General features: G+C 39.9%; 1 protein-coding gene across 12 annotated transcripts in view; it reads right to left on the bottom strand.

The window, feature by feature from the left end:
- Window positions 1-27545, bottom strand: part of magi1a (membrane associated guanylate kinase, WW and PDZ domain containing 1a) — a 158730-nt gene that overhangs the window by 59267 nt on the left and 71918 nt on the right. For all 12 annotated transcript variants that reach the window (XM_072682178.1, XM_072682179.1, XM_072682167.1 and 9 more), the window contains exons 3-4: window positions 4030-4149; window positions 1524-1733 (exon numbers count right to left, since the gene is read on the bottom strand). In XM_072682178.1, the coding sequence (XP_072538279.1) occupies window positions 1524-1733; window positions 4030-4149 (330 nt within the window). The remainder of the gene's footprint in view (window positions 1-1523; window positions 1734-4029; window positions 4150-27545) is intronic.

Here is a 27545-nt window from a genome sequence, read left to right as displayed (position 1 = left end):
CTTAACGTTAATGTATCTAATAACAGGTCAGTACAGTATTTGATTAAGCATGTATGATTTTAGAACAAACTCCAACAACAAATAATGGGAATAATTTCAGATTTTAATTGTATTTATTTATTGGAGAACCCTAACACAGATATCCTGCCCTGTGCTCAGTGGGTGGTTTGCATGGAGCGGCAGCTCCTTTGAAGTGAGAGGGGGGCATTTAAAAAAGTAAATGTTCAACTGAAATTCAACCGTAATTCAGGCTGTAAATATGTGAAGAAAGGCAGGTTTTGTGAACTATCTCTTACTTACACACACTCCTGCATGCCTGCATACTCATTTTCAAACCCTTTCAGCGCATACATACATACATAATGTAGTAATATGGTAAACATTATATCTATTTTTACATTTAGGTTAAACACTGCTCTGACTGATATGATCGTCATGTGATATCTGTGAATTGTCAAATGTGATTTTGTCAGTTCTGAACTGTCATACACTATATGAACAAAAGTACTGGGACACACACATTTATTGTTTCTTTCCAAATCAAGGGGGTTACAATATGTTGATCGTTACAATTGTCTCTACTGTCCAGGGAAGGCTTTCTACTAGATTCTGGACAAGAGCATTAGTGAGAATTCTGGGTGGATCATCACCCCACCACCCCACCCCACCACCCTACTCATTCCAAAAGTGTTGGATGGAGCACCATCACGCCATGAAACAGTTTCACTGCTCCACAGCTCAGTGCTGGGGGCTTTTTACCTTTTTAGCCCACGCCTGGCATTAACATGGTGACCTGGTGACAATTGGCTCATGTTTATATGCTCCAGAGAGTTCTATTCTATTGGTAGTAATTCTCTACAGTGGCAAGAGACAAGCTGTGGGCAATGGGTGCAACTTAAAGTAGCAAACATTTGGACATATAGTGTATTAATGAATTTATAAAACATGGCTACATAAAAACTATGTCTGCCATTACAGTTTTTCGAACACTCTCCTTTAGACAAAATCCATGCTTAGCCAACAGGGAAGTAACCACCTGTGTCTGTTATGTAGTGATGGAATATAATGAGTTCAATGGGCTAAATAAACAGCCGAAAATAACACTGTAGATAAATAAATAGTGTAGCACTAACGGAGGACTTTCATAGCCGTTGTATAGTTCCATAGTTTGTCATCGCATACTGTCCTAATACTAAAGGTTAGGTTTGGTTGCATACGATCTATATGTTACCTTTGCTTTATCTTAGTTTTATCAGTTCAGTATAATAAAAGCAAGCAAGCACTGGTTAGTGCCAGCTTTGCAGTGTTTGTATAAACTTGCATAAGAGCATGAACTCTTTAAAAAATAATGCTTGCTTCGTGCCAGAGCAGAATTTGTAAAAAGAACAAAACGTAAAATGTGCCACATACAAAACATCGTGGACATATTCAATATGCCACATTTTAACACACTTATAAAATCAACAAAACGTGACATTTCACCAGGGGTGCGAAAACCTTTGCAGAAGGCAGTACACACATACCTGTGAAAGCGTTGTTCATGTCTGTGCCGAAGTCTGCATCTTCCGTCGGCTCAACGGGCACTACTCGAGCATGTTGCATGTCATTGTAGGACTTGGTGCGCTTGGGTGTGGAATTCTGGGAGCCAGGAAGGCCGTCTCGCAAAGCATCCTGGGTGATCACTGACCCGCAGGGGGGCTGGCTGGGTGGCTTGGGTGTTCCATAATAGTTACCTATGCAGGGGGAGAAGACGTTGATGTTCGGGAGAGAGAGATGTACAGAGAGATGTATCTTACTGTGTTGTTATGCAGAGAGCAAAAAAAAAAAAAAAAAAAGAAAAAAAGGAGGAGGGAAGCAGAACGGTCCGGAACAATGTGTGGGCAGGAACGGTACGGCTGGAAAGGAACGCAGTGAGGCTTTTCTCTGGCCTGAGACTGGCAGACACACCACACACACACACACACACACTTATACACATTAAAAGAAGTCAGACAGCTACTGCTTAACTTCAAGATTTTCTCTTTCCCCAGCGCTAGCGCTGATGTGTCAAAAAGCCAATACTGCAGTACAGTCTGCATTCCAAAAACGTCAAAATCATTTTCTCTTCAAAAGTGTTTAAACTTCAGGGACGATTTGGTTGGAGAAGGTTTGTTTCCTGACTGAGATGAAGTACATGACATGGGAAGAGACAGACAGAGAGAGACAGAGAGAGAGAGAGAGAGAGAGAGAGAGAGAGAGACTATGAACTTACATATACTAGGTATTAATGCCGTCACAGAAAACCTTATTTTGGGGGTTGGGGGGTGACGAGGACAAACAGACCAACCGGGCCAAAATGACTCCATCGCTCATCATCATGTACATTAGTCCCATAGCGTTACCATCTTGGAGATAACATACATTATTATGACATTCTCTTGTCATATATGCAAAGCAAATGTCTGTGGTTTGTTGTAGTGCTTTGGCCTGAGATGCATTTCATTCATCTCATTCATACCAGTGTAATTGCTAATGTGCCACATTCGACTCACCAAATTGGGAGCCTGCCTTGTCAATCCCCTGTCAAGCTAGTTAGTCTAAAGGAAGCACCAGTTTAGATAACTTTACCTCGTCATGTTTTATCATCTCTATCCAATCCTTCTGTGGTTCAGGCCTATAAGTGCTGGTACAGGACTGATCATTCTAAGCAGCCGTCTTCTTGTAAATATCAATTTAGAGTGCTGTGTTGACGGACAGCAGACCCCAGACAGCGTCAAAATTATGCTCTGTTAAAAACCTTCCAGGAGTGGAACGTTTGATGGAGCGTTCCAAAGGCAACTTATGGGGCGGGCTTCAGTCAGTTGTTAAGATTTTAAGCTAAATGAATAAGAAACGAGTCACTGCTGTCATTTCACATCCAGAGCTGCACAGTCCAGCTATAAAGATGCTGTAGGACAGTGAATGGTTTGATTAAAACATGTGGTTTTTGCTGCCTTCGATGAAAAGATCAGCAGCGGCTTCTAGTTGTGATTTAAATGAGCTTTAAATGAGTCGGAATGAGTATCCCACTTACATCAGTCTCTGGCCACAAATACTCCCAAAAAAACCAGTAACGAGCATTCATGCTTTTTTTGCATGCATATCCAAACTGTCATGTGAATGTGCTTAAATTCTACTTCACATGTTTCACCATTTCCCTACAATATATTCTCCAGTTTGTGACGGAGATGTATTGAATTTTTGATGCCTAATTTATCAACTATTTAACTATTTAGTTTTGCTGCGTCCTACAGCGTTCTATTTTGGGGCCTATGAAACTGCTAATTGGAGACAGTAGCGTAGTTCTAAGAGTGAGGACTTGAATGGTGTGTGGGCCTACTGTACACACAGGGTTCTTGTAAACATCACCCACATTGACTTGTTAACGACCCAGTAATTCCAAAGATCCAGTGGCATCCAGGGGAGGAAAATGTACAGAAACAGAGGGAGAACCCTTTTTTATTTTTTGTCAAAGATGTCTATGTATGTATATGCTGATGGTAGCAGTAATATCACAATATAAACATTAACACCAGTGAAGCAGACACTAAAGTGAATTAACAAAATTGAGAGAGAAAGAGACAGAGATAGACAGAGACAGACAGAGTGCAGAGAGATAGAGAGAGAGAGAGAGAGAGAGAGAAAGATGCCAGGAACACACACAGTACCAGACAGATTAAACCTGTGTGCCAGAGACAGTAGCCACCAGAAGAACTGTGAGGACAGCATGCTTAATTCTTTGTGTGTGTGTATGCTTGTGTGTGTGTGTTTGTGTGTACTCCTTCCCTCCTGTCCAACCGCGGCCACGCAAGCCAAACATTATCCCTGCACTTCTCCTCTCAGTGTGTGCAAGTGTGTCTGAACTCCCATTACAACAGTGGTCTCGACAGCAGCCGCTTCCATTTCCCGCACAGCAAGGCAGAGCAGGATGGTGTGTATTCCGGTGTGTGATGTTGCTGATGTAGGTGTAATGTGTAAATGCTAAACACAGCTGTGCAATTTTTCGCCTACCCTCATAAGTTCCTATTTCCAAAAGCGTTCCGCACTGCTCCAACTCCAGGAACTCCTGCACGGACAGGAAGTTGTAGTCCACCCCTGGAACCTCGCCGTCACGGGGGAGGCGGGTGGTACCTGCGCAGAGAAGAGAGGAAAGCTTAGAGACATGCTGGTTATTCATCACTGCAGATGTGTAAAAACTAACCTTTACAATCCCTACAAGGTAAAAATAGCTAATAATAACATGCAATCAAGGGCTGGATGACAGGACGACTCAACAGACCCCTAACTGCCAATTCTGTTGCTAACAGGACGATGCAGATTGTGCTCTACTGGACTCCCGGCCAGTGATTTCCCAATGATAGGGCCAGAGCTTTGGTGGTTTCACCACAACAGATCCCTCGTACCTAACAGAAAGCTTAGGGAAGGTTTGAACCTTGATCTCTTATGTGTAGAGCAAGTGATTTAACCACTATTCTACAGAGCCCACTAGCAAAGCTCTAATCTGTCCGTAACTACTAACCTGTACAAGTACTTTGAGCGTGATGATGATTCTCACTGCCAGAGCTGTGTGTGACGTGTGAAACAGCCATGCAGATAAGTGTAATGCTTCATGTGTAATGGTCCTGGTAGGGGTGTTATAATGTTTCAAACAATATAAGGTGACATTATAATGCAATACATTTGTTCATGTATTGCAGAGAACAGACATTTTATTCATTATGATGCCTAATACAGTTGTCAAATGTCAAATCATGAGCTCAGTATCGAAAACTGAATCTAAATGTGGGCGTGAGTATTGCGCTACATCCCTAATCCTGGTCCAGCACAGTCTGGTCATCTTCTGTTTAAACACACCTTATTTAACTCATTAGTCTGAGTAGGTGTGTTGAAGCAGGGAAATCACAAACCTGTGCTGGACATAGGCCCTCCAGAACCTTCTCACATATCATGTCATTGTGATTTTCGACAGCTTTATTCAACAGCCTTACAACAAACTGTCAAAGCTTTCCGGTAATCCAAACACTAAAGTTGGAACTAGAAATTCACTAAAAATGATTTTTTCTTTACATTGCAGTCAAAGTTTTTTTATTTCCTATACAGTTTTTTTTATAGTTCTGACCAAGGACACCACAGCTGCCAGCCAAGAAAACTGACCATCCACTCTGATGAAAAGCCAAAGCTATATGAGTGATATGAGTTTTCAGAACTGTGTCTGTTAAATCATTTTTCACTCCAAATGAAAATGGCAGAGTTTGACACAAGTGGGAGTTTTCATTTTGTGCTACCTGTCTGTTACTGGATCTGCTGGGATTCAGTAGAAGCCAGCTGGCCTCTGTTTTAGAAAACTGGATGGCAGTTAAAACTCAGAGCCATTGCTTTGTCTGGAAGCTTATGGACAAAAGTCTTCAGGGTACTAGTTACTAGAGTTACTATTGTTTTTGTAGACATAGTAGTATTCATTGTGTCATTATATAAGCACATCTATTTGAGTTTACTTGACAACTCCACATGGTTTGAGGAAAGTGTGATGATTGAGATGATGTACCTAGCACAATGATATTTGGGGTAGTGCTAAGTTTTACATATTAGCTAACATTAGCCTTGTAGTAAACAACGTAAATCGGATTTTTGGACAATTTCCAACATTTCAAAGAAATAATTTACTGAAACAGGCCTCACAGCACTAAGAATTCTGAGCAATAGTTATTGTTATGCTAATGTGAGTGCTAACCGCTTAGCACTGTCAGCTACTCTACTCTACCACTCAACTAACATGTTTGGAATCAATGTTTTCAACAAATAAAACTTGTCTGGCTGCAAATAAATATTTAAAATGATTCCAAAATGTTAGTTGTATGTCACCTTTCATATAATACAACCAAATGTATATATATATATATATATATATATATATATATATATATATATATATCATTTCTGGCCATTCTCAAAATATTTTTGGGAATATTTTGAATACAATGTCTAAAACAAATGTTTGATGTGAAGTTGTATAAGTGATTTAAAGTACATAACAAAACAAACAAATGCAATAACAATTGATGCCAAAATAGTAATATATATAGTATATAGTATATAGTATAGTAATCAATAGTAGAATACATTGAAATGTGTGGGACTAGCTTTCCAATACTGAGAAACAAAGCTGAAAGTTAATAATATTCAGTACATAAGACAGAGAGAGAAACGTCTATGAGAATAACCAAAACATAAACAAAGCCACATTAGCCACATTTGCATTTTTTGGGCCAGAGAAACAAAACATTACAAAACAAAACACAAACGTCAACAAACTTTTAGCTAATCATTCACAAGGCAGTAAGAGATCCTCAGTATAATCATACCAAGAGAAGTCAGTGAAATGCAGCCAAAACAAAAGCCTAATGTTAGCCACGTTAGCATTTTCAGGCAAAGTCTTCCTTTATCACAGCTGAGAAAAAAATAGCACATGACTCACTTTTTGCTAATCAATCACAAGACAGTAGGAGGTAGCCAGTAAACAATACCAAGCAAAGGCATGGAGTGTAGCCCAAACGGAAAACATTAGATAGCATACCGCAAGTTCTACAAGCGAGCTTGAGCACCAGTTTTCACAGGAGGTACAATCTCACAGCGTTCTGTCCAGCTCATAGACCCACAGCCACCAAAACGACAACTGCCTGCAGCTGTCAGCACTTCTTACAACAGCTGTGTCTGAGTGACCCATTCTAATGCATATGAGCAGGAGGTGGGATTGAGATCTTCAGCACAGTGAGATGACACAAAGGCTACGTGAGCAGCTTAGAGAAACAGAGCCTGCCTCACATTTCATACTTTCTTCTCCTCCGTTAATGTAAATGTAGCCAGTAAAACCTCAGAACACCTCATTTCTTTGATGCAGACTGTACATTGATATATTTTTGCACTACAGCTTGCCTCTGGATCTCTCTAAACACTGATGCTGCCTGAATGGCTGAATGTTGGAGGACCAGTTGGAAGGCAACCGGCCATCCACTACGAGAGGTCAGTTAAAGCTATATAAGCGGTGCAAGCTTTCAGAACTGTGTCTGTGAAATCATATTTCGGGCCCAATGAAAAGGGTGGAGTTTGACATAAACATGGCTACTATCTAACCTTTTCCCTTTGTGCTTCCTTTTGTGCATCTGCTGGGATCCAATTGGAGACAGTTGGCCTTTGTTCCAGGAAATGGGTGGCAGTTGAAACTCACAGCCATTGTTTGGTCCCTCACCACTCACTTCCTTCATTATGAGCTTCTTCCTTTGTCTTACAGTGAGTGCGCTCCCTGAATCGCTATTGTTATTCTGGCTAGTTAAGATGCACTCTGTGGAAAAAGGACTGGCTTTTCACATTCAGGGTCTCCACCAGGTGGTGGCTTAGCACTGGGTGGGGACACTTCACAAAGGCACATGTACTAGAATTGTAAATCCAGGTACAGTTGAACTACATTACTGCTCAAACCTGACTCACCTTCCACAGATTTTTTTTCCCACATTGGTATTCGTACCGTTACCTGGAATATTGCCATATTTGTGAATGATAAGTCACATCAACTGCAATGCTACATTCACAAACTTTGGCTTTTGGCCCACATTAAACCATTAGAATTGGCCATCAGAACAGTTAGGATTCATAAACATCCACATTTGGGTTAAGAAAATGGATCAACATTGGACCAAACTGTGTGCTTCTATTTCCATTTCTGTATAAAGAGGGCATGCTGTCTTTAATGCTGGATGGTTTCGGGGCAAGCGCACTCATTCCGAATGCAGTTCAGATTGCTTGGGGCTTATTGTTGGTTTATTTCATCAGAGTTACTGTAAAGACTGAAGAGGGAAGTACATGAAGCAGCCATTATATTAAAACCACCGGCCTAATCTTGCTATGACCCATCATGGCATGAAATCCACAAGACCTCTAAAGGTGTCCTGTGTCATCTGCACCCCACGCACATCAATTTACCAGTTATCCTACTATGGACAACCTTTAGGTACCTACTACTGCATACCGGGAACACAGATGCTCTGACCCAGTCGTCTAGCCACCACAATTTGCTCAGATACTGACTAAGACCCAGGACAGATACCCATGAATACTGATATTCCATTTCTAATCCAATTCATGTGTCCAGTTCAAAAATGGAAGACACACATTTTCTGCTTATGTTCATTATATTCCAAATTAAAGGCAACGGCAGCACTGAGAAATCACACTACATACAGTAGCATACAGTATATTGTTTAGTCATGTGAAACAGCATGAATGTACTGCTGGCTCAAGTTCCACTGGGTCAAAGAGTGATGCCTAATTCTTTTCCACTGAGGTCTGGCACCCGGTCAATTGGGGTAATTGTATTACAGGTCCTTACTGCTGGGAGGATTAAGGTGCTGTAAGGTTAGTGTGCGCTTAACGTCAATTCAGTGGTGTGTTGTGCACAGTGATATATTTGTGCACAGTCTTCATGGTGGATTGAAAGCAGTTCACTTCATACTCCGAGGCTGTGCAACATACAGCATGTACTGTATAATTTTGGCCTGTGCAACATCATAGCACAATGCTGCAATTATTGCATTCCACACTGTAAGCCACAGGAAGATGCGATGTAGCTTGCTAACCAATCTGTAACGGTACCCTGTTCCCTCATCTGGGCCCATCGAACAATCAAAGCTTCATTCATGACAATATAATGACACTGTGATGTCTTGTCAATGTCATGTTGTCCTGACTCAGCATGTATCGACAAAGTATGGGGCTGATAGTTTGTCATAAGAAATGAATGCAAGATCAGGAGCTTAAAAGGTGCAAATTTGTATTTGTGTATTTCGCGTTTGTAGTGTTGCTTCTGTACCACCCCGTTACAAAAAAAATGCTGCTGTTCTTCTTCTCTAAACCCTAACACATTAGACAAAAATCCAATCAAAACTGCTGGATGTTAAAATGCTGGATGTTATCATTTTTGATGACAGGCAAGACTGTTCAACGCAGCTGACCACTCAGTGCAGCTATTTCTGAAATACTATATGGATTCAGAAACAGCAGTACATTTGTATAGGCGTATATATTGCACTGTACATGTATCTCAGCGGACGACTCGACTGCCAGACACCCGGAGCTGTTGCTATGGACAACCAAAATCCAACTTTCAAGAAGCAGAAATCACACTCGTCTTTACTTCTTCTTATAGGAGACAGATCTGATGATATAAAGATAGATTTTTGGAGCCAATAAATTATTGCCTGATTCACAACATCAGCAGTCATTTCCTATGTGTGTACATTTACAATAAATATGTCAGCAGAAATGCACTATATGGCCAAATGTTTGTGGACACCCCTTCTAATGAATGCGGCACCCACTGTTGACATGAATGTGCAAATGCACACATACGACTTGTCTGGTCTCTGTAGAAAAGTACTGAAAATATAGTAAGACACTCTGAAGCATGTAAACATGAACCTATTGGCACCATGCCTAATGCCAGACCTGGGCTAGAAGGACATGAAGCCCACCAGCATTGAACTGTGGAGCATTAGAACTGTATTCTCTGGAATGATCCATCCAGTGCTCCATCCAGTACTCTTGGGGTGAGTTGGGGAGTTGAGTATGGGATGAGGGGAGTTGGGGATGGGGTGAGTTGGGGATGGGGTGAATTGGGGAGTTGGAGATGGGATGGGGTGAGTTGGAAAGTTGGGGATGGGGTGGTGATCAACATCCTGACTGCTTTAACATGCTGAATGCAATACCCTAGATTACAAATAAACAATGAATAAGCAGGTGTCCCAATACTTTTGTCCATATAGTGTAGATCAAAATAACTTGGAATACAATCTCATTACATCAACGGCATCCCTTAGGGAACACCTTAGGGGTTGTGTTAGATCAGCAATTTTCAAATGTACAATTCAACAGACTACACAATGTGTCCAAAAACAACTTCCATGAATGGCAATGCTCTTTAGACTAAAAATTTAACATAGTAGTAGTCAAACCAGCAGGTCCTCATGATGTGCAAAACCAACAACATGACTTATAATTGGCCTGACACCTCTAAGGTACAGCAAAACAGGTCAAATTACAGCACCATCCTTTACTCCCTAACAAACACTGGTAGATACAGACAGAGCAAATGGTAATGAAGACCATTCTACATTGAAACAGTGCTGAACACTAGTGTGCAAAATCTGTGAATATGGCAAAAATAAAATTATGTGTATAGTGATTTTAAATGTTACTATTTCAATGTTACAAAATGTTGGTGAGCAAAGTTTATGTATCGGTATCAGAACTAAAAAAGCCAGATCGGTGCATTCCTAATGAGTACCAGGTCATAATCAGTCGAAAATGATAAATAGATACTGGATCAGACGATACTCAAGAGTGATATTGTGCCATCTATCATAAAACTAAATGAATAAAATAACAAATTTGGCACAACCATCAACGCATTGGGGGACTGTGAGTTGATCCTTGGCACTTGGTCACAGATGGAACAGAATTGGCACTTAGCGATCTTTTACAAGTGTTGAGGCAGTTCAAAAAGATGTGGATTTGGCTTCTTGTGACACAGAGAAGCATGCACTCGCCTTCAGCTAACTGCTAACATTAGTTTGATTATGCAACAAGCAATCTACACCCTATCTAACAGTGTGGCATTTGACATCCACACAAAATAAATTCCATTTGAAATGATAACACATGCGCTACAATTTGTAATGAGGTTGAATGAGATATTGGCCAGTGTCCTATATGTGTGATGAACAGATCTAAAGTAAGGCATTGTTATGATACATGCAGTTGTCCTACTGTATACTCCACAACATAACACAGGATAACAATACCACATCAGCATTTTGGCCACCCCTATCCTGATGTTTGATAGCAGACTGCTGTAGCCCCTCCTCTTTTACCAGCCCCACACAAAGAATGCAAATTAACTCTTCACCCCAGACGTTCATTGGTCAGGGCCCCACTGCAGAATGGGTCACTGTATCTGTGTAAACATGCCAGTCAATCATCAAGGGGTGGCAGCAAGCCAAGCTAAATGCAAAAGCTGGATAAGCAAGTGCCAACCCTTATTGAGAGCTAACGGCTGCAAGCTGAAAGATAAAAAGAGAGATTCAGAGGGAGAGGGAGAATGAAAGGAAGACAGAAAACTGACAGGGTACTAGGCCTCGTGAAAAACAATCATCTAATGGGCATTTAAATCCCTGTCTAATGTACACACTGTATTTAACAAATACAGCCATATACACACACACAAGTGCAAACAGCAAGCTGTTGACACTCCTCGCAATAATCATCACAAACATGAGAGCATAATATGACAGTCTACCAAGACCTTCATTGGTTTGTTAAGGCTTGTTCACATTTCAAGGCTTTATAAATACTCGGACTCCTCAAACCTTGTCCCAACAATCAGCAGCCACGAGCTCCTTCTTTCTTTAAAAGTAAGGATGTCCCAATCCGATGTGGATCGAGATCAGGGCAGATCCAAGCATACTTTAATGAATCCGGTATGGGCTATTTTAATCCAAATCAAAGTACGATTTTTTGTGCTAACCACTGTGTTCAGAGCAGTACTCAAGCTGCCATTAACAGACATTATTGCCCAGCCTGCAGCAGTAAGAATGTTCTCCGAGGGTGAATAAAAGAGTTTAGAGTCTCCAGTGTGGAGCCATTTTACAGTGGGACATAAAAACATAACATCTGAAACTATATGGAAAACTATCATGGAAATGCTCTGTTTTTACCAGCGGGAGAACCAAGAGCACATTCAGAACCAAATGGAGGCTAGCGGGAATGCTAATACACACATGCTATAGAAACTTAAATCATGGCACTTTCACCTACCATAAAACAACACAACAGATATCTGTCAAGAGTAAGTGATCATATATATTTGCCCTATAAATGGTCAAATGTTTTGTTACTGCTAAATGAAGTCTATCTGCATTGTTTAGCCTTTTTTCCAATATGCTGATAACTTAATTAATCAGCAGAATAATTGATAGATTACTTGATTGCTAATATAATCAGCAGTGACAGCTCTAGAGCGTAACCGCAGACGTGCTATTGATTGTAGCAGTAGGAAGAATGTTCTGTCTCCTGTCATTGACGCTGTTTTCATGACATCTCATAGAGATCTCTCTACATCTGTCTTTGTATACACACTAAACAAGCAACCCATAATGTACATGTACCAGCATAGCATTATAACCGACTGCGATCTACATTGTAATATACCATTGTGTTTTATTAGAAAACAGACGGGGACAGTGAGGAGGTATTGAGGTGGGCTTGCATTTGTGGCCCAAGAAAAGTAAGCATGAGAAATGTATTATTTGTTCCAGCTAGTGATCCAACATGACTAGCTATGCAAAACAAGCTGATGGCATGTTCAGCAGTATGATATACTTCATCCACTTTAGCTACTTGGACAACACAGTAGACCAATTTGCCATAACATTAAAACCAAGTGAAGTGAACACTGTCTTATTACAATTGTGCCTGTCAAGGAGTGGGATACACACCATATACATAGGCAGCAACACAGTCAACAGTTCTTAAAGTTAAAAATATTAAAAATGGCCAAGAACAAGGATCTGAGACAAAGGGCCAAATTGTAATGTCTAGACAACAGGCTCAGAGAATCTCCCAAATATCAGGCAGACCTTGTGTGGTGGTTAACCTACCAAGCATGGCCCAAGGAAGAACAGCTGGTGACAGGGTAATAGGTGGCATGAGGGGGGCCTACACAGTATTAGGCAGGTGGTTTTAAGGATGTGGCTGGTGTATGGGTGTATGTTAACCTGTCCACAGCACAATGACCATTCGCTAATGACATTTCTAATCTAATCTGCTGGAACAACTCATGGTGTTGAGTTAGTTTTAGTAACGCTTTACTCAGCAATTCAGACACATTAAAAATGGCAGCAGTGTTCTGTCATGTATCACTTTAAAGTACATAAATGACTTTCAACCTTCTGCAGAACGTGTTGGAGGAATCAATGCTAAAAATATCAGCTTAATCACATAGTCTGCTGCAGTTAGTCATGATTAATCACACAGGTTTATGAACTGCAGGAGAGGAAACATACATAATTACTAACAGCCTCTACCGACAGTACTGTCTGTGCTCTGATAATCATCAGATATTTTAACTGCAATGGCGTCCCTGTGTTTTTCTACAAAATAGAATCCAATATCCATGAAATAAGAATGAACTATTAATGACATTTTTATGGAAAAAGGAAAGCATTCAATTGAATTCTCATATGTACAAACATTCCACACAAAATATATTACATCAGCATAGAAATGGCAAAAAGTGCACATAAAAAATAACATTGTGTTGATGAAATATATTGTTACTGTCATGCAAAAATCTTCCAAAATCTTTCCAGGAGGAGGAAAAAACTTTCTTGTCTTTCAAAGGAAGTAAATATATTTTTTTACCATTTTGGAGCATTTTTGCATGACAGCAACAATATATTTCATCAACACAATGTTTACGCTGGAAGTAAAAAAAATATATATTTTTTTCCATTTTCCATTTCTATTTTATGTAGGAATTTATGGAATGTTATGAGTATTCTCTAAATGACAAATATGATATCAACCTTTGTTAAAGCAACAGTATGGAAAAAGGGAAAGTTGTTTTGGAAGAGCAGAGAGATACAGAAATGATGTGTGCAGCATTACACAGTTCTCACACGTGTTGTTCCTTGTTCTTTGCTTCTCCAAAGTTGCATAGTGTAGTTAACAGCCAAACCTGAAGTATCAACAACAAAGATGCTACCCTCATTACAAATCAGAGGAGCATCAACAAGATTTGAAGTTTTAAGGTGAAGTATTTTAAGGTAAAAATGCTACATAATGCTGCTTTAACCACACCATTAAAAACGGGGTTTCGAAGGCTTTAAAAGGGGCAGTGTAGACTCTGTCAGTATAATCAACACCGTAATCCTTCAAAAACAGAACTGATTTAAGGGCATGCTAGAAAACACACACACTCACAGGCTATAAATAGCGAAATGTGACATGAGTTCGGGGAACCCTGATGTGACCTACATTCTCACCTACACAGCAAGGCACTCTGGGAAATGGAGTCTTTCACCCAACAACAGCTAGAGCTTTAAAAATGACAACTATCACTAAACAACTCCACCACAGCTTTAGAAGCTGAAGTCTGCGCCTGACGAGAAGCCTTCAAAATCCTTCAGCTCTAAAGTGAAAAAATGTAGAAATTAGACACTGATCGGAGGTGACGTCGCATATCATTTCTGAGCTTATCTGATGATTAAATGCCCCTTTTGAAGAAAATTGTGCAGGCTGTTTGATCAACCTCTAAATTAATATCAGTGACAAGGAGTTACTCTGCAGGAGTGACTGCAGGAAAAAAGGCAATCTAACATTCCCTGCTCTGCAAAAATCAGGACAAAGCTGGTGGCAATTAGGGCTTGACCGATATCTATACATTTATTAAGTGGGATTACATTATTACAAATTACATTGTTTTATTTTATCTTTTTTTATACTCAAGCTAAACAGTTTAACCCATACTGCTGGTAATGATGGTCCTTGTCTTGAATGTGCTGTTTGGGAAAAAAAGGTTGGCATAGAAGCCATACATTATGTGGAGGTTCTTTTGAAGGACCAAAGTAAGAGTCTGAAACAAACATGAGTACTTGAACTATGTTAAAGAATGTGCTCATTATATAACTTAAAAGCAATGTTGGTGGATAAATCTGCTAAAAAAGATGAGTTCCACTGTGGCATCTTTTCAAAGAACCCTTCTTTAGCACATGTATGCGCAAGTCTGTTAGAACATGAGCACATTAACCTCCCCCAAAGGTCAAAACCTTTAATAAGCGTGTGCTCATTACATAACTTATAAGACATGTTAGTGGAGAAATCTGCAAAACACATAGCAAAAGAACCAAAACAAGAGAGGTTCTTCAATAGCATCTTTTCAAAGGTCTATTTAGCTTGTTTTTGTGTTCATCTGATAGAAGATGAGTACATTAACTTCCTCCAAAATGAGCAATTTGGATTTTTGTGCTGATTATATAATGTAAAAGCAATATGTCTTATTTCTCAACAATTTCCTGAGTTTTTTCTTTCTTTGTTCTTGAGTAATATCCTAACGAAAATTCTATGTCAGATTCAGGATGTGTCTTTAACCCCTTAAACAGCCTACGGCCCGCTGCTCAGCCGAAAGTGTTATGACAAGCTTCTAGAAGCAAAGAATAGCCCCATTAGTTTGTACAGACATCCATGTAGTTACTGAATAATATGCCATACTATGTGATAAGCCTATCTGCGTTAAGGGGTTAAACCACAGAATTGTTCACAGCTCTTACAATGACAGATCCCATTGTCCAAAAAACAAACTCCAAATAAGAAAACACTGGTGAATGTCAGAATCTTTGTGGGTTTTAAAAAGTAATTCCTTCTTAAGAACGTAAATAAGGGCCAATGTTGGTAGATACATCTGTAGAACAGTACTTGGAGCTGATGTCAGGCCTACAGAACAGCAGTAAACTCAGTGAGTGAATGAGCTTTCCTAAACCTCCCTAAAATCCCAGTCAGACGAGCAGTATCTTACTGTGAGACCTCCCTGCAGTCAAGCCTAATAAGTAAAGACACACATTAAATACTTCACAAAAGAGCCTGATTACAAACTCTGCTCAGGGACACTTTGTGAAGGATTTGTGCTTTTATTTGTGTATTTGTCTATTTGTTATCTACAGCAGCCATGCTTCTAAAGAGAGACAGAGAGAGAGAGAGAGAGAGAGAGAGAGAGAGAGAGAGAGATGCTTGTTTTTCTCTCCCAGATGAAGCCGGCTAAATATTTGATTAGTATGACCCACACTGTGTGTGTGTGTGTGTGTGTGTGCAAGCGTGTGTGTGCGCATGTGCGTGTGTGTGATTATGTGTTCTGGAAGTGCTCCGTGTCTCGGCGCTCAGAACTGCAGGCGGCAAAGACCGATGAACTACCCATGAATCATTGCTTCTTTTATGCAAATTCCATCTCCTCTGAGAGTTGTGGTTGGATGCGTCTCTGCGAGGGGGAAAGAAATATCCACCGCCATGCTGAGGACAAGGCAGGCGGTACATTCAGCCCTGCTAGCTGTGCTCAGAGAGACGTTATAACACATGTATGATGCAGAACTGGACAGAATAATACGTAGTTTAAATATGCAAATGATAGTATGGCACAGTGGAGGGGTCAAATTAGAGCTGGCCAATCAGCATCAATGTGCTTTTGTATCGGCAGCAGAAAATGCTAGATCAGATTTAAGACATAGAAATATAGAAAATTTCTATATTTGTACTCCAAGTGGTTTAATGTGGTTTAATGCGCTACCACTATGGCATTATGGTGGGGGGTTACGTGTTAGAATCCCAATCCATGCCCCTTTGCCGTCAGTGGACGGAGCCTAAGAAAGCACAACAGGTCATGCTCTCTCTGGGTGGGTAGATGGTGCAATCTCCCTTCACCACTCTGTCTGTCACTCTGTATCTGTCAGCTGGTGCGGTGGAGCTGGGGACCTGGCACCTACCTCTGGCGAAGCCACACCAATGCCACACTGATAGCAGTTTAAAAAGAGGTGGTGACTAGCTTCGCATGTATTGGAGGAGACATGTGTCCTTACCGACCTAGTGTCGGGGGGCATTGCTAGTATTAGGGGAGGTACGAATGGGTGGGTTAAGTGGCAGTGCCACAATGGGAGAAAAAGGGAAAGATTCAATATATACATTAAAAAAACAATATGGGTACACCATGTTATTGTGCCATCTTAACCTAAAGTTAAAACAAAAAAGCAAAAGGATTGCGACACCTCTGCAAAATCACAGAAATGATGGGAAAGAAGACAGATGACCAAACAGACAGAGACACACAGAAGCTTTGTGGCATCGTGCAATCTCCAGGTCAAAGCTACAGTTTGTCAATAGGAAGCATTTCAGATGCTGATACATAAAGACTTTGCAAAATGAAAAGACTGTCAATAAATCCATCTAGATCAGCATTTTGGACAGACATAACATTTCTTTTTCTGTAGGGTTATGAATAGAGGTGGTCAATATGACAAATATTTCTAATTAGTGTTTTATTTGATTGTTTATAAACAGAATGCTGAATCCAAAGCTAGAGCTATTATTATTGCTACTAGAAGTAAAAGGGTGTAAAAGGAATGGGATAGTATTTGGCTAGCAGTTTGCAAAATTAGCTTTTTTGTTAATGCTCTTTTTGATAAAAATCTAGTTGTGTTTTAGTCAGGTATGCTAGGTATTTCTTTTACCACTATAATACCTCCTATTATGGTAAAGCAGTCCTAACTGAGTGACACACCACAAAAGCATGCAAAATTAATGCTCGGTTTATCAGGTGTGAAACAGCTGTGAAGGGTTAAAGCAGGTATTTTACTGTATATGGTAGAAGTGTTTTGGTGTGGAATGTGATCCAATTATGTGTTTGTGTGATTTATGTTATTTAGAAAAACGTCAGTTAAAAACATCATTATTTCAATCAGGGTCAGACATGTACACATCTAGTCTCAAACAACTGCAGTTTTCCAGATACACGCCAGCATTGAGAGTAGGTCTGGCCAATATGATGACATCAACAGTCACAGTATGACCCTCTGAGCACATTGTGGGCATTGTCAGATTTCAAATAACGTCCCCTGAGTTTGTGTTTCATTAGTGCAGCATGTGAAACACTGAATAAAGGTACTTGTACTTATAGCTCACTCACTCACTCACTCACTCACTCACATTAAGCAGGTACAAGCAAACAGCTTTTGATGCTTTGCATCAATGACACTGTGTGTCCTTGTTAAATGTGGCTGTGATGGTTTGTTTTTGTCATGTATCATGAAAATGTCTTGAAGTATTGTGCTGTTACAGTTGTAAACACTTCTAACTGGAACTAACCAGCAGTTGGTCAAGTGGGCTTGACTTTGAGCTTTCTGAAAGCAGAGGTTTAAGACCTGAATATTTTGATCCAGGTCATTTGGAAGCTGCCAGGCTTACTTAAATCAGCCTGCTGGTTTTAGGTTGTGCTAGTGGACAGGTTGATGATTGAGCGAGTGAATAAGTGAGTGAGTGAGAGAGAGAGAGAGAGAGAGAGATAAATGACACCATGTCTTCTGCATGCTAAAAGCCCTCTGAGGAATACACAAATATTGACTAGCTGACCCAGTAGCAGCAGCTCACCCTTTGTGGCCTAGCTTCTGAAAACGGTGTATGTAGAGCAACACACACCCAGCATGCAGTAGATCTCATTGGTGTGTTCCTAAATCTTCTTTTAGGGAAAATACAAATCATGTGTGATCACTGTAATAATGAAACCTGCTGAATTGTTAACTTTACAGGAGTATTTATTTTTTGGGACATTTCTACTAGTGTTGTTCCAATCAGGGCTATATTAAGCCCAGTCCAATTACAATTTTTTATGTTTTGGAGTTTTTGTCATGCTCTATTCATGGCACTGTCATAGGGGCTCCATGAACTGGCATTACACACAATCTGCAGAAGGTAGGTATGTTTTAGAAAAATAGTAGATATACTTTATTTTATTTATTTATTTTTACCCAACACACTCATTAGTACTAATTATGCTCTCTCAGGCTCTGGCTGTTAATGGCAGGCAGCATGACCCGAGATACACAAGAGGACTAAGTCCAGGTGGAGGCCTGTGTTTAACTACTGTGTAGCTGTGGCCAAAAGCTGCTTCTGTTTCTGCTCCATTGTTCAACAGTTTCTTGCATGATGTGAAAGCATTTCAATGACTTTTTGCAGTCTTGCAAATAGTCATTAAGCAAGATTTGCAAAATCATCTGTAAGTAATGACAAATTGTTCTCAGAGTGTTAGTGAGCATGTGTCAGACTTCAGTCTCTTTAAAGTATTTTCAAAGTCCTCTGGTGTTTCGTTAACATAAGACATTAAACGTTACTGAGCACGTTAATGGCAGAGGCGGCAGAGATGCATTTTTCACTTTTTACTGACCTAACTGATGTTAATCTGAAACAGGGAATATACTGTATATTTCTCTGACAAACGAAGGAGGAGAAAAGACAGCACATGAATGTATAAAATAATTCTAATTGTCAAACAACTCATCCAGCGCTTACCCTACATAAAAACCCAAAAAGTAGCACCATTGTTTTTCCCTTTTTCATTTCCTACAAACAACTGGATATTCGTATGACAACTCTTACAGATAGGGGCAGTGGTGGCTCAGCGGTTAGAGCGATAACAGGGTTGTGGGTTCAATTCCCTGGGCTCGGCAAGCTGTCACTGTTGGGCCCTTGAGCGAGGCCCTTTACCTTCTCTGCTCCCTGGGCGCTGGAGTTGGCTGCCCACCGCTCTGGGTGTGTGTGTACTCACTGCCCCTAGTTCACTAGTGTGTGTGTGTTCACTACCACAGATGGGTTAAATGCGGAGGAGACATTTCGCTGTACAGTGTAGACAAATACGTGCACCTTTACCTTTTACCTTATTAAATATTAAAGTGTGTGAGTAAACAGTTGTGTGTGTGGTGACCTACGATGCACTGGCGCCTGTCTAGGGGGGTATTTCTGCCTTGTGCCCAATGATTCTGGACCTACCATGACCCTGACCAGGAAGAAGTGGATAAGGAGATGGAAGGATTGATGGTTTAACCCTAGCTGATATTGAATAATAAAGCACTCAGTTTGGATCAAAGGGCAAAAAGAAAAAGTGGGAAATACGATTTACATGGTTTTCATATGACATGATCTCAATTTAAAACATGCCATTATTCCAGTTTGAACCCTGGAGTAAAAGAGGCTGGAACTTTAAACAATGTATTGATTCAGAGAATATTAAAAATGACAACAAAAAAAAAAACACATTAGGCAGTGTGTGTGGATGAACACACACACACATACGCACACACATGCTCACACACTGCTGCAATCGAAAAGCATGAACATTAATCAGTTTTATGGCTGCAGAGCTTTGCTCCCCCACCTCTCTTTCTCCCTGCTCGGCTTTCTTTCAGTCCCTTCATCCCTCGCTCAAACACACACAGACACACTGTCCAGTACACTATGCATTGTCTTTCCACTATACAGAATACACAGCAGCCAAGCCTCATATATTTCACTACTGCCTGATTTTATACCTACACCTATTTGACTGTGTTTTACTGCATATTATATTTCCAGAACCCAGCAAGGCCGAGCAGCCCACAGTGTAAAGCTGCACTTGCAGACATATTTGAGTAAATTACATTGTACAACTGGAATGAAATACACAAATCTACCTCTTCAACCACTGTACAGCTAAGCATCAGGGCTATCTGCTTTACATGGATTTTTGCCAGTTAATTTAGCAAGTCAATGAGATTACAATTGTACTGCACTTCACACTGATCCAGCATTTCACAGTGTACTGTAGTTAATGGAGATAAAACCTTACACTTGCACTGCACTCTTTAAAATAAAGGGGGTTCAAATGTTTTTTGAAGCAATGCTATAGACAAAGCATCTTTGGTTCCGTAAAGTCCTATGTTTTAAATAGAGATGTTTGAGATTATAGCAAGAGAAGAGGCGCTTTAGCCCTCTAAAGGGTTCTTTACACTATTCTATTACAAACATGTACGTGTAAATTAGATCTGCACTGACTGAATGAGGCTGAGCTGTAAGGCTCCTTAAAACTGCAACACGACTAGTAAACTGCTTTTCCTGCCAAATTGGAGCCATGGATTGATGCTACGTTATGATATCAGAAAGACGTAATACTTTGTTTTCAACACTAGAACATAAAAATGAATGGTTTTATGAGTGACTATTAATTCTAGAGTTACATATCTGGCAACTTTAGAACAGATAGGCAACAGATAGGAACAGAAAAATAAGGCGCAGAATGAAAATATCATGTTTGATGTCATGTCACTGAAAGCCAGTATAAGATCACAAGATTAATACAAACATTCATGAGCAATATAACCTGAAAGATAATTATTATTATTGTGGCGTTTAATTGAATAGAATTTGGACACACATTCTGGGCTGCTTTCTGCCCAGAAGAAAGAATTAAGGCTGGCAAACAGTCCTGCCACAGTCACAGCCTAGTATGCATGTTGGTCTTCTAAATCAGACAAACAGTCATTTATTGTGCTTTAAAGTAGAGATGCACCTATCCGATATTAGGGTCGGATATCGGTCCTGATATTAGGATCAGATAATTAGACCAATCCATGGAACCGATCCTTTCACTTTAATTTGTTGGTGTGAGACTGCACTAAATGTTCAGACTTTATTTTGAATTACGCTAAAAATGTAAAAATAAGATTGATTACTGTTTGTGTGTTTGACAAAGTGAAGCTACTTATTTTCAGGTTTGGCTGATACATTTTATGTATTTTAATATATTAGTATATAAGTTTGTAATTAATAATTATATTATTAAGTTTGACTCTTTTTTATTTTGAATTAGAATGATGTGTCAAGGTCCTGCACTCCAAACTCCTGTCAAGGTTTATTTTAGTGACAAAGAAATAGCAATTTAGTACATGGATATCTATGTGTTAATTTCTTATATTTTGTTTTACAAAGTTAGTATAGTAATCGGGTATCGACCAATATGCAAAGTTTATGTATCTGTATCGGTATTGGAACTGAAAACCGGATTGGTGCATCGCTACTTCAAAGCATTTACAGCATTCTTACCTCTAAATAACAGCTTAAAAATCATTGTGATGCTCTATGACTTGTAATGGGAAGAATAACATACTTTAAGGGTTTCTTAAAGTGCAAATTCTCCCGACTGTAGGGGGAACCCAAGAGAAAGAACTACAAATTCTTCATACTGCTGCTTTAAATATTTAAATATTAAATATTGTAATTTGGCTTAATTAGTGACTTTTTCAAATATACTCGGCTTATTTCATCTATATCTTTTCTTTTTCTGTAGTGTTCAAGCTTTATTGCTGTTTTTTTGTTTGTTTGTTTGTTTTTAAGAGTAAATGTACACAGCCCGTAAACCAATGAAAGCTAAACCTTCAGAGGTTTCGTTCAGAGGGCAGCACTGTCGCTGTATAATCTTTAATAAGCGCAACATACAATGATACCAAATAATAAAGTAACAAAACACAAACCAAAATATTATTAATAAACTTAATATAGCCAAAATATAACCTGACCTTTATCCAAGTAACCAACACACATACACACAAAGATATGAACAGACCAGTCACACCCATACAGGCTTTGTAAAGCATTGCAGGGTCTAATTTACACACACACACACACACACACACTGAGGGGAGATGGGTGATATGTGAAACCCTGTCGTCTGCCTGCTGTCAGCGGCTCGGCTCGGCAGCAGCTCATTGTCTGACCAAACACAGCCAAACATCTGTTGCTTCCAACCCCCTAGTGACTACTTAGGGGTGTATGTGAATGTTCATAAAGAAGGGGGTTAGAAGACCCAACCAACTACACCTTCTACACATTAAGGACCTCCTGTGCTCTACACAGCCAGTAGGTATTCCATGTAGTATAATCTGTTATAAGTGGGGTGTGTATACTAGCAAGACTCCTAAATCAGAAAGGAAAGTCAAGCCCTTTTCAGACTAAGCTTAAAAAATCTATTCCACCTAACAGGAATCCACATTTATATTACTATATAGAATAAAATGTTGAAATATTAAGTATTACTACTTCTATGATGCTACAGAAGTGTTATGTACATTATGTTAAGTACTGTATTCTATATACTATAAACTATATGTTGAGGTTTCAGTGGAAATGGCAAACTATGCTGCTGTAGCTAATCCAAGCTTGACAGGTTGGAAGGGAAAGCAAATTTACTACCATGCTAACAATCAGCCAAAGATGATTAGCTACCATGCTAACAATTAGTACACCCAGTACACACAAAAGTACACCCAGTCTAGATGTATGTGACAAATATCAGTCAAATGCAAAATAAATATCATTTGATATATATATATATATATATATATATATATATATATATATATATATGGTACAATCTCTTTTGTATTTCTTTTTATGTGTTTATTCCAGTTCTTTTGTAGACACTGAACTCTGTTACCTTCTGGACCTTTGGACTTCTTTTCCTGTTGTGTCTGGGCAGATATAGCCAGGCTAGCTCACCCATAGGTTAGGACTTTGTGAGGTAGACTGAAGGTCATGTGCGTCACATTAACCACCAACATAATTAGGAACTAACAGAGCAATAAGTCAATCCCAGTTTGATCTCCAGAAGATGGGAGCAATGTTGTCAGACAAATACTGTTCCAAACCCCTCAGAAAGACCTTCATACCTCCCTAATAAGAATAAAATAGCCTCATCTGCTCTAAAACTTCCCCAAAATGCTGATGTGTACCACTGTTAGCTTAGTGCTAGTATAATAATACAAATCCTATAGATATCCTATAGGGATACTTGTGAAAATTAGCATGTAGCAGTTTGGACAGTCCGCTACTGTTGTTGCAAAGTCTAATGTTGTGTTGTCCATTCTAAGATGTTATGGGCAGCTTGGGCAGGTTGAAAATATCATCAATGACGTTGCCACCATGCTTACATTAGCATGATTGCATAAAAAACCCACCTGGTCTATTTTAACAGTGTGACCGTTCACATAAATGCAAAATAAATATCATTTGAAATGAACACAGCTCTCTAAATGTAGGTAATTTGACCCAAATGGAGTTATGGGCTACATGTTTTTATTGAATAGAATTGTGCCCAATATTCTATAAAGCCTATCCAGCCACAGAACAGCTTGAAAAGAGTGCATTTGTGGGTGGAGTAAGGGTAGATCAATAACATTACAGAAGCTCCTGTGGTAAAAGTAATCCAGCTTCAGCAGCGCTTTACTGTATCACAGTATTCAGTATCATAGAGAAGCCTCAGCACAGTCTCACACTGCAGTCTGTCATAATCCAAAAACCCAGCAGCAACATAAAAGACACCTTCTTACAAACAGCTTTCCCTGAAAAACACTTCAGTAGATAAATAGAAAGACAGAGAGTCAGACAGACAATCTGAACGCAGATACAGATCTACACACACACACACACACACACACACACACACACATCCACACAGTACACCTGTCTCTTTCTTCCTGCTTCTACATCACAAGTAAGACAGTGAACATTACATCACCACGTTCAAGAAAGTTTCTAGAACAAACATCAGCAAAGGAGCGACTACAGGGAGGTGCACTGCTGTCAGCAAAACAGAGAGAGAGGGAGAGAGAAAGAGAGAGAGATACAAAGAGGGAAAGAGAAACACAAACAGAGAGGTACACACATATAGAGAGATGATGACAGAGGATGAAGAGAGATGAATAGAGAGGGGATACTCCAAAAGAGAGAGGGAGACCTTAAGAGTGAGGGGATTCACAGAGAAAGAGAGACGAGAGACAGGTACACAAAATCAGAGCGATACATACATAAAAAGAGAGCAAGATATATGTAGACAGAGAGAGAGAGAGATACATAAAGAGAGAGAGATACATACACAAGAGAGACAGATACATGAAGAGAGAGAAACATAGACAAAGATAGAGATACATATAGAGAGATATTCATGAAGAGAGGGAGATACACAAAGAGAGATACATAAAAAGAGAGATACTCAGAGAGAAAGAGAGATACACTCAGAGAGAGATACATTGAGAGAGAGAGAGAGAGAGAGTGATGCATACTCATAATTCTTCCTGAAGATAGAGATGCTTACATGAGAGAGAGACATACATGAAGAGAGAGAGACATACACAAAGATAGAGATACATAAATAGGGATATTTATGAAGAGAGGGAGATACACAAAAAGAGAGAGAAAGAAAGATACACTCGGTGAGAGATACATGCAGAAGTGATGCATACGCATATAATTTTTACTGAAGAGAGAGAGAGAGAGAGAGAGAGAGAGAGCTAAAATGCTGAAGATTTCACTAAGACTCTGAAAAATATTCACACAGGGAGAGGAGGACTCCTGGGCCTGCAAACCAATTACTGCAACACACACACACACACAAACATTGATTGAACTCCACTTTAAAGCTCGTCTACTCAAGTGCTCACCTCTGCATGCCCTATGTGAACCATAAACCACATACACACACGCACGCACACCCACACCCACACCCACACGCACACACACACACAAGCATGTCAATTATCATCAAGCCGAGATGGAGTGAAAAACAAATTATTAACAGGAATGAATTGATCAGTGCATGGAGCAGGTACACTGAAGTGTTCTCCAGGGACACGAACACATATGGCACCAATATTGGAATCAATATCACACATCATTGCCAATAGCACTGATTTAGCTGCACAAAACACACACACACACACACAAATTCCAGAACCCTTTCTGATCAGTGAATTCAGCAACTGTAAGGTGCTTCACTGCTGACAGGAGTGTTCATGTTTGCACAGACACAGCTTACATAATCTCCACAGCCAACAGCATTCAGGAGCAGCTGCACATGAGCCAAAGGTCATCGTGTCTAGTGCCAAGCGTCGGCTAGATGGGTATAAAGCCCCCCAAGTATTGGGTTGTGCAGCAGCAACAGTAAGATCCAACAAATTGCCTTGACATGACAGTACCTGACATTACTAATGCTCTTGTATCGCAATACAATCAAATCCTCACAGCAATGTGCCAACATGTAGTGTAAAGACTTGCCAGAAGCCTCGCTATAAATACCCTTATATCAGAACAAGCACAGGCTGGGAAGGTGTTTTTTGGAGACAATGATTATGGCATACACCAATTAGCCATAACATTAGTACCACTAGAAGGAAAACATTGATTATCTTTATTTACAGTGGCTTCGGTTAAGAATATAAATAAGGATATATATATATAAGCAGGTGAACCTTTTGAAAGTAAGATGTTAAAAGCAGGAAAAATGGGCAAGCATAAGAATCTGAGCCACTTTGATAAGAACCAAAAATTGTGAAATTGTGACAACTGGGACACAGCGTCTCTTTAAAACATCAGACAGGTCTTATGGGTTTTTTTTTCTGGTATGCAGTGATCAGTACCTACTAAAAGTGGTCCAAGATAGGACAACTGGTAAATGGGTACCTAAGACTCATTGATGCAATCTGTGGAGGCCCCACCTCACAACTTACAGGGATCTGCTGCTAACACCTTGGTCTTAAGGAGTCCACGCCTTAAATAGTCGTCTGTTGTGGCGGCACAAGGGGGATCTAGTCAATATTAGGAAGATGGTGCTAATGTTATGGCTGATCAGTGTATATGGAGAATACTGCAAAAAGATTAAGCTGGACCAAGCATTATAATAAGGCTAGCAGAGAATGGAAGCCAGTATCCACTAATTAGCATGATTTAATTTGCATAATTCTAATATCCATTGGATTTTCCCCACTCAGGCTTAATAGGCTAGGCTAGTTGGGCTAGCTAGACCGGTGTGCTCGTTCGGAATCTGAAAGTGGCCAGGTATTGTTTTAATTGCGGCAGTCATGTTAAATACATTCATTTTACCTACATTTGTACTGTACACTACATTGACAAAAGTATTTGGACACATGCTCATTCTTATCCATTACTGAAATCAGTGTTAAAAAAAAACGAGTTTATCTTGCTTTTGTTGGAGTAGCTGTTGGAGTCCAGGGAAGGCTTTCTACTAGATTTTGGAGCACTGCTGTGAAGATTTGGTTGCATTCAGCAACAACAGCGTTTGTGAGGTCAGGATGCTAGGTGATCACCACCCCACCACACCTCATCCACAACTCCCCAACTTATCCCAAAAGTACTGGATGGAGCACCATTATTGCAGAAAACACATTTACACTGCTCCACGTACCGAAGTGCTCCAGGGTCTGGATAAAAAAGAAAACGCTAGTGTGAAAACGTCCTTCAACGTAATCAATCAGCTCAAGCAGCAAAGCGCTGTAACAATGTCAATGTCTACGGCTCAGGCCTGGTCGGGTCTACAAGTTGGGCTTCAGCATCATTGTTTTACTGACTTTTCTTACACACTGATTGAATACAGTAATAATACAGGTTTAGGTCTGACAAGATGCAACTGTTCAAATCAGATTTCCTCAAAGCAGAGAGATCTTTTTAGTACAGACTAGCATACATAAAGCTTTCTGGTGGGCTGGAGATCCCACTGCAACTGATGAGGTCACTAATAACAGCTCTCTCTTCCTCACTCTTTTTTCTCGCCATCATATTCTCTCTAACCTCCCTCTCTCTGTCTTTTTCTCTTTCCCTACCTCCTTCTCTTTTTATCTCTCCCTCTATTCTTTAACTACTCTCTCCCTCTTTCCCTATTTTTCTCCGTCCTTCTCTCATGTCTTCTCTTTCCTTCCCTCCCTCCCTCCCTCCCTCCCTCCCTTTCTTTCCTTCTGTGTCAACCTCTCTATTGCTGTCTCACTTTTCTTCTCTATCCTTCCTTCTCTATCTCTTTTGGTCTCTCTCTCCTTCTTTCACTCTCTTCTTCTCTTTCCCTTTTA

Source organism: Salminus brasiliensis, chromosome 6, assembly GCF_030463535.1.
Source record: "Salminus brasiliensis chromosome 6, fSalBra1.hap2, whole genome shotgun sequence".
In the NCBI taxonomy this organism is placed as follows: Eukaryota; Metazoa; Chordata; class Actinopteri; order Characiformes; family Bryconidae; genus Salminus; species Salminus brasiliensis.
This window is presented reverse-complemented; position numbering and strand designations above follow the sequence as displayed.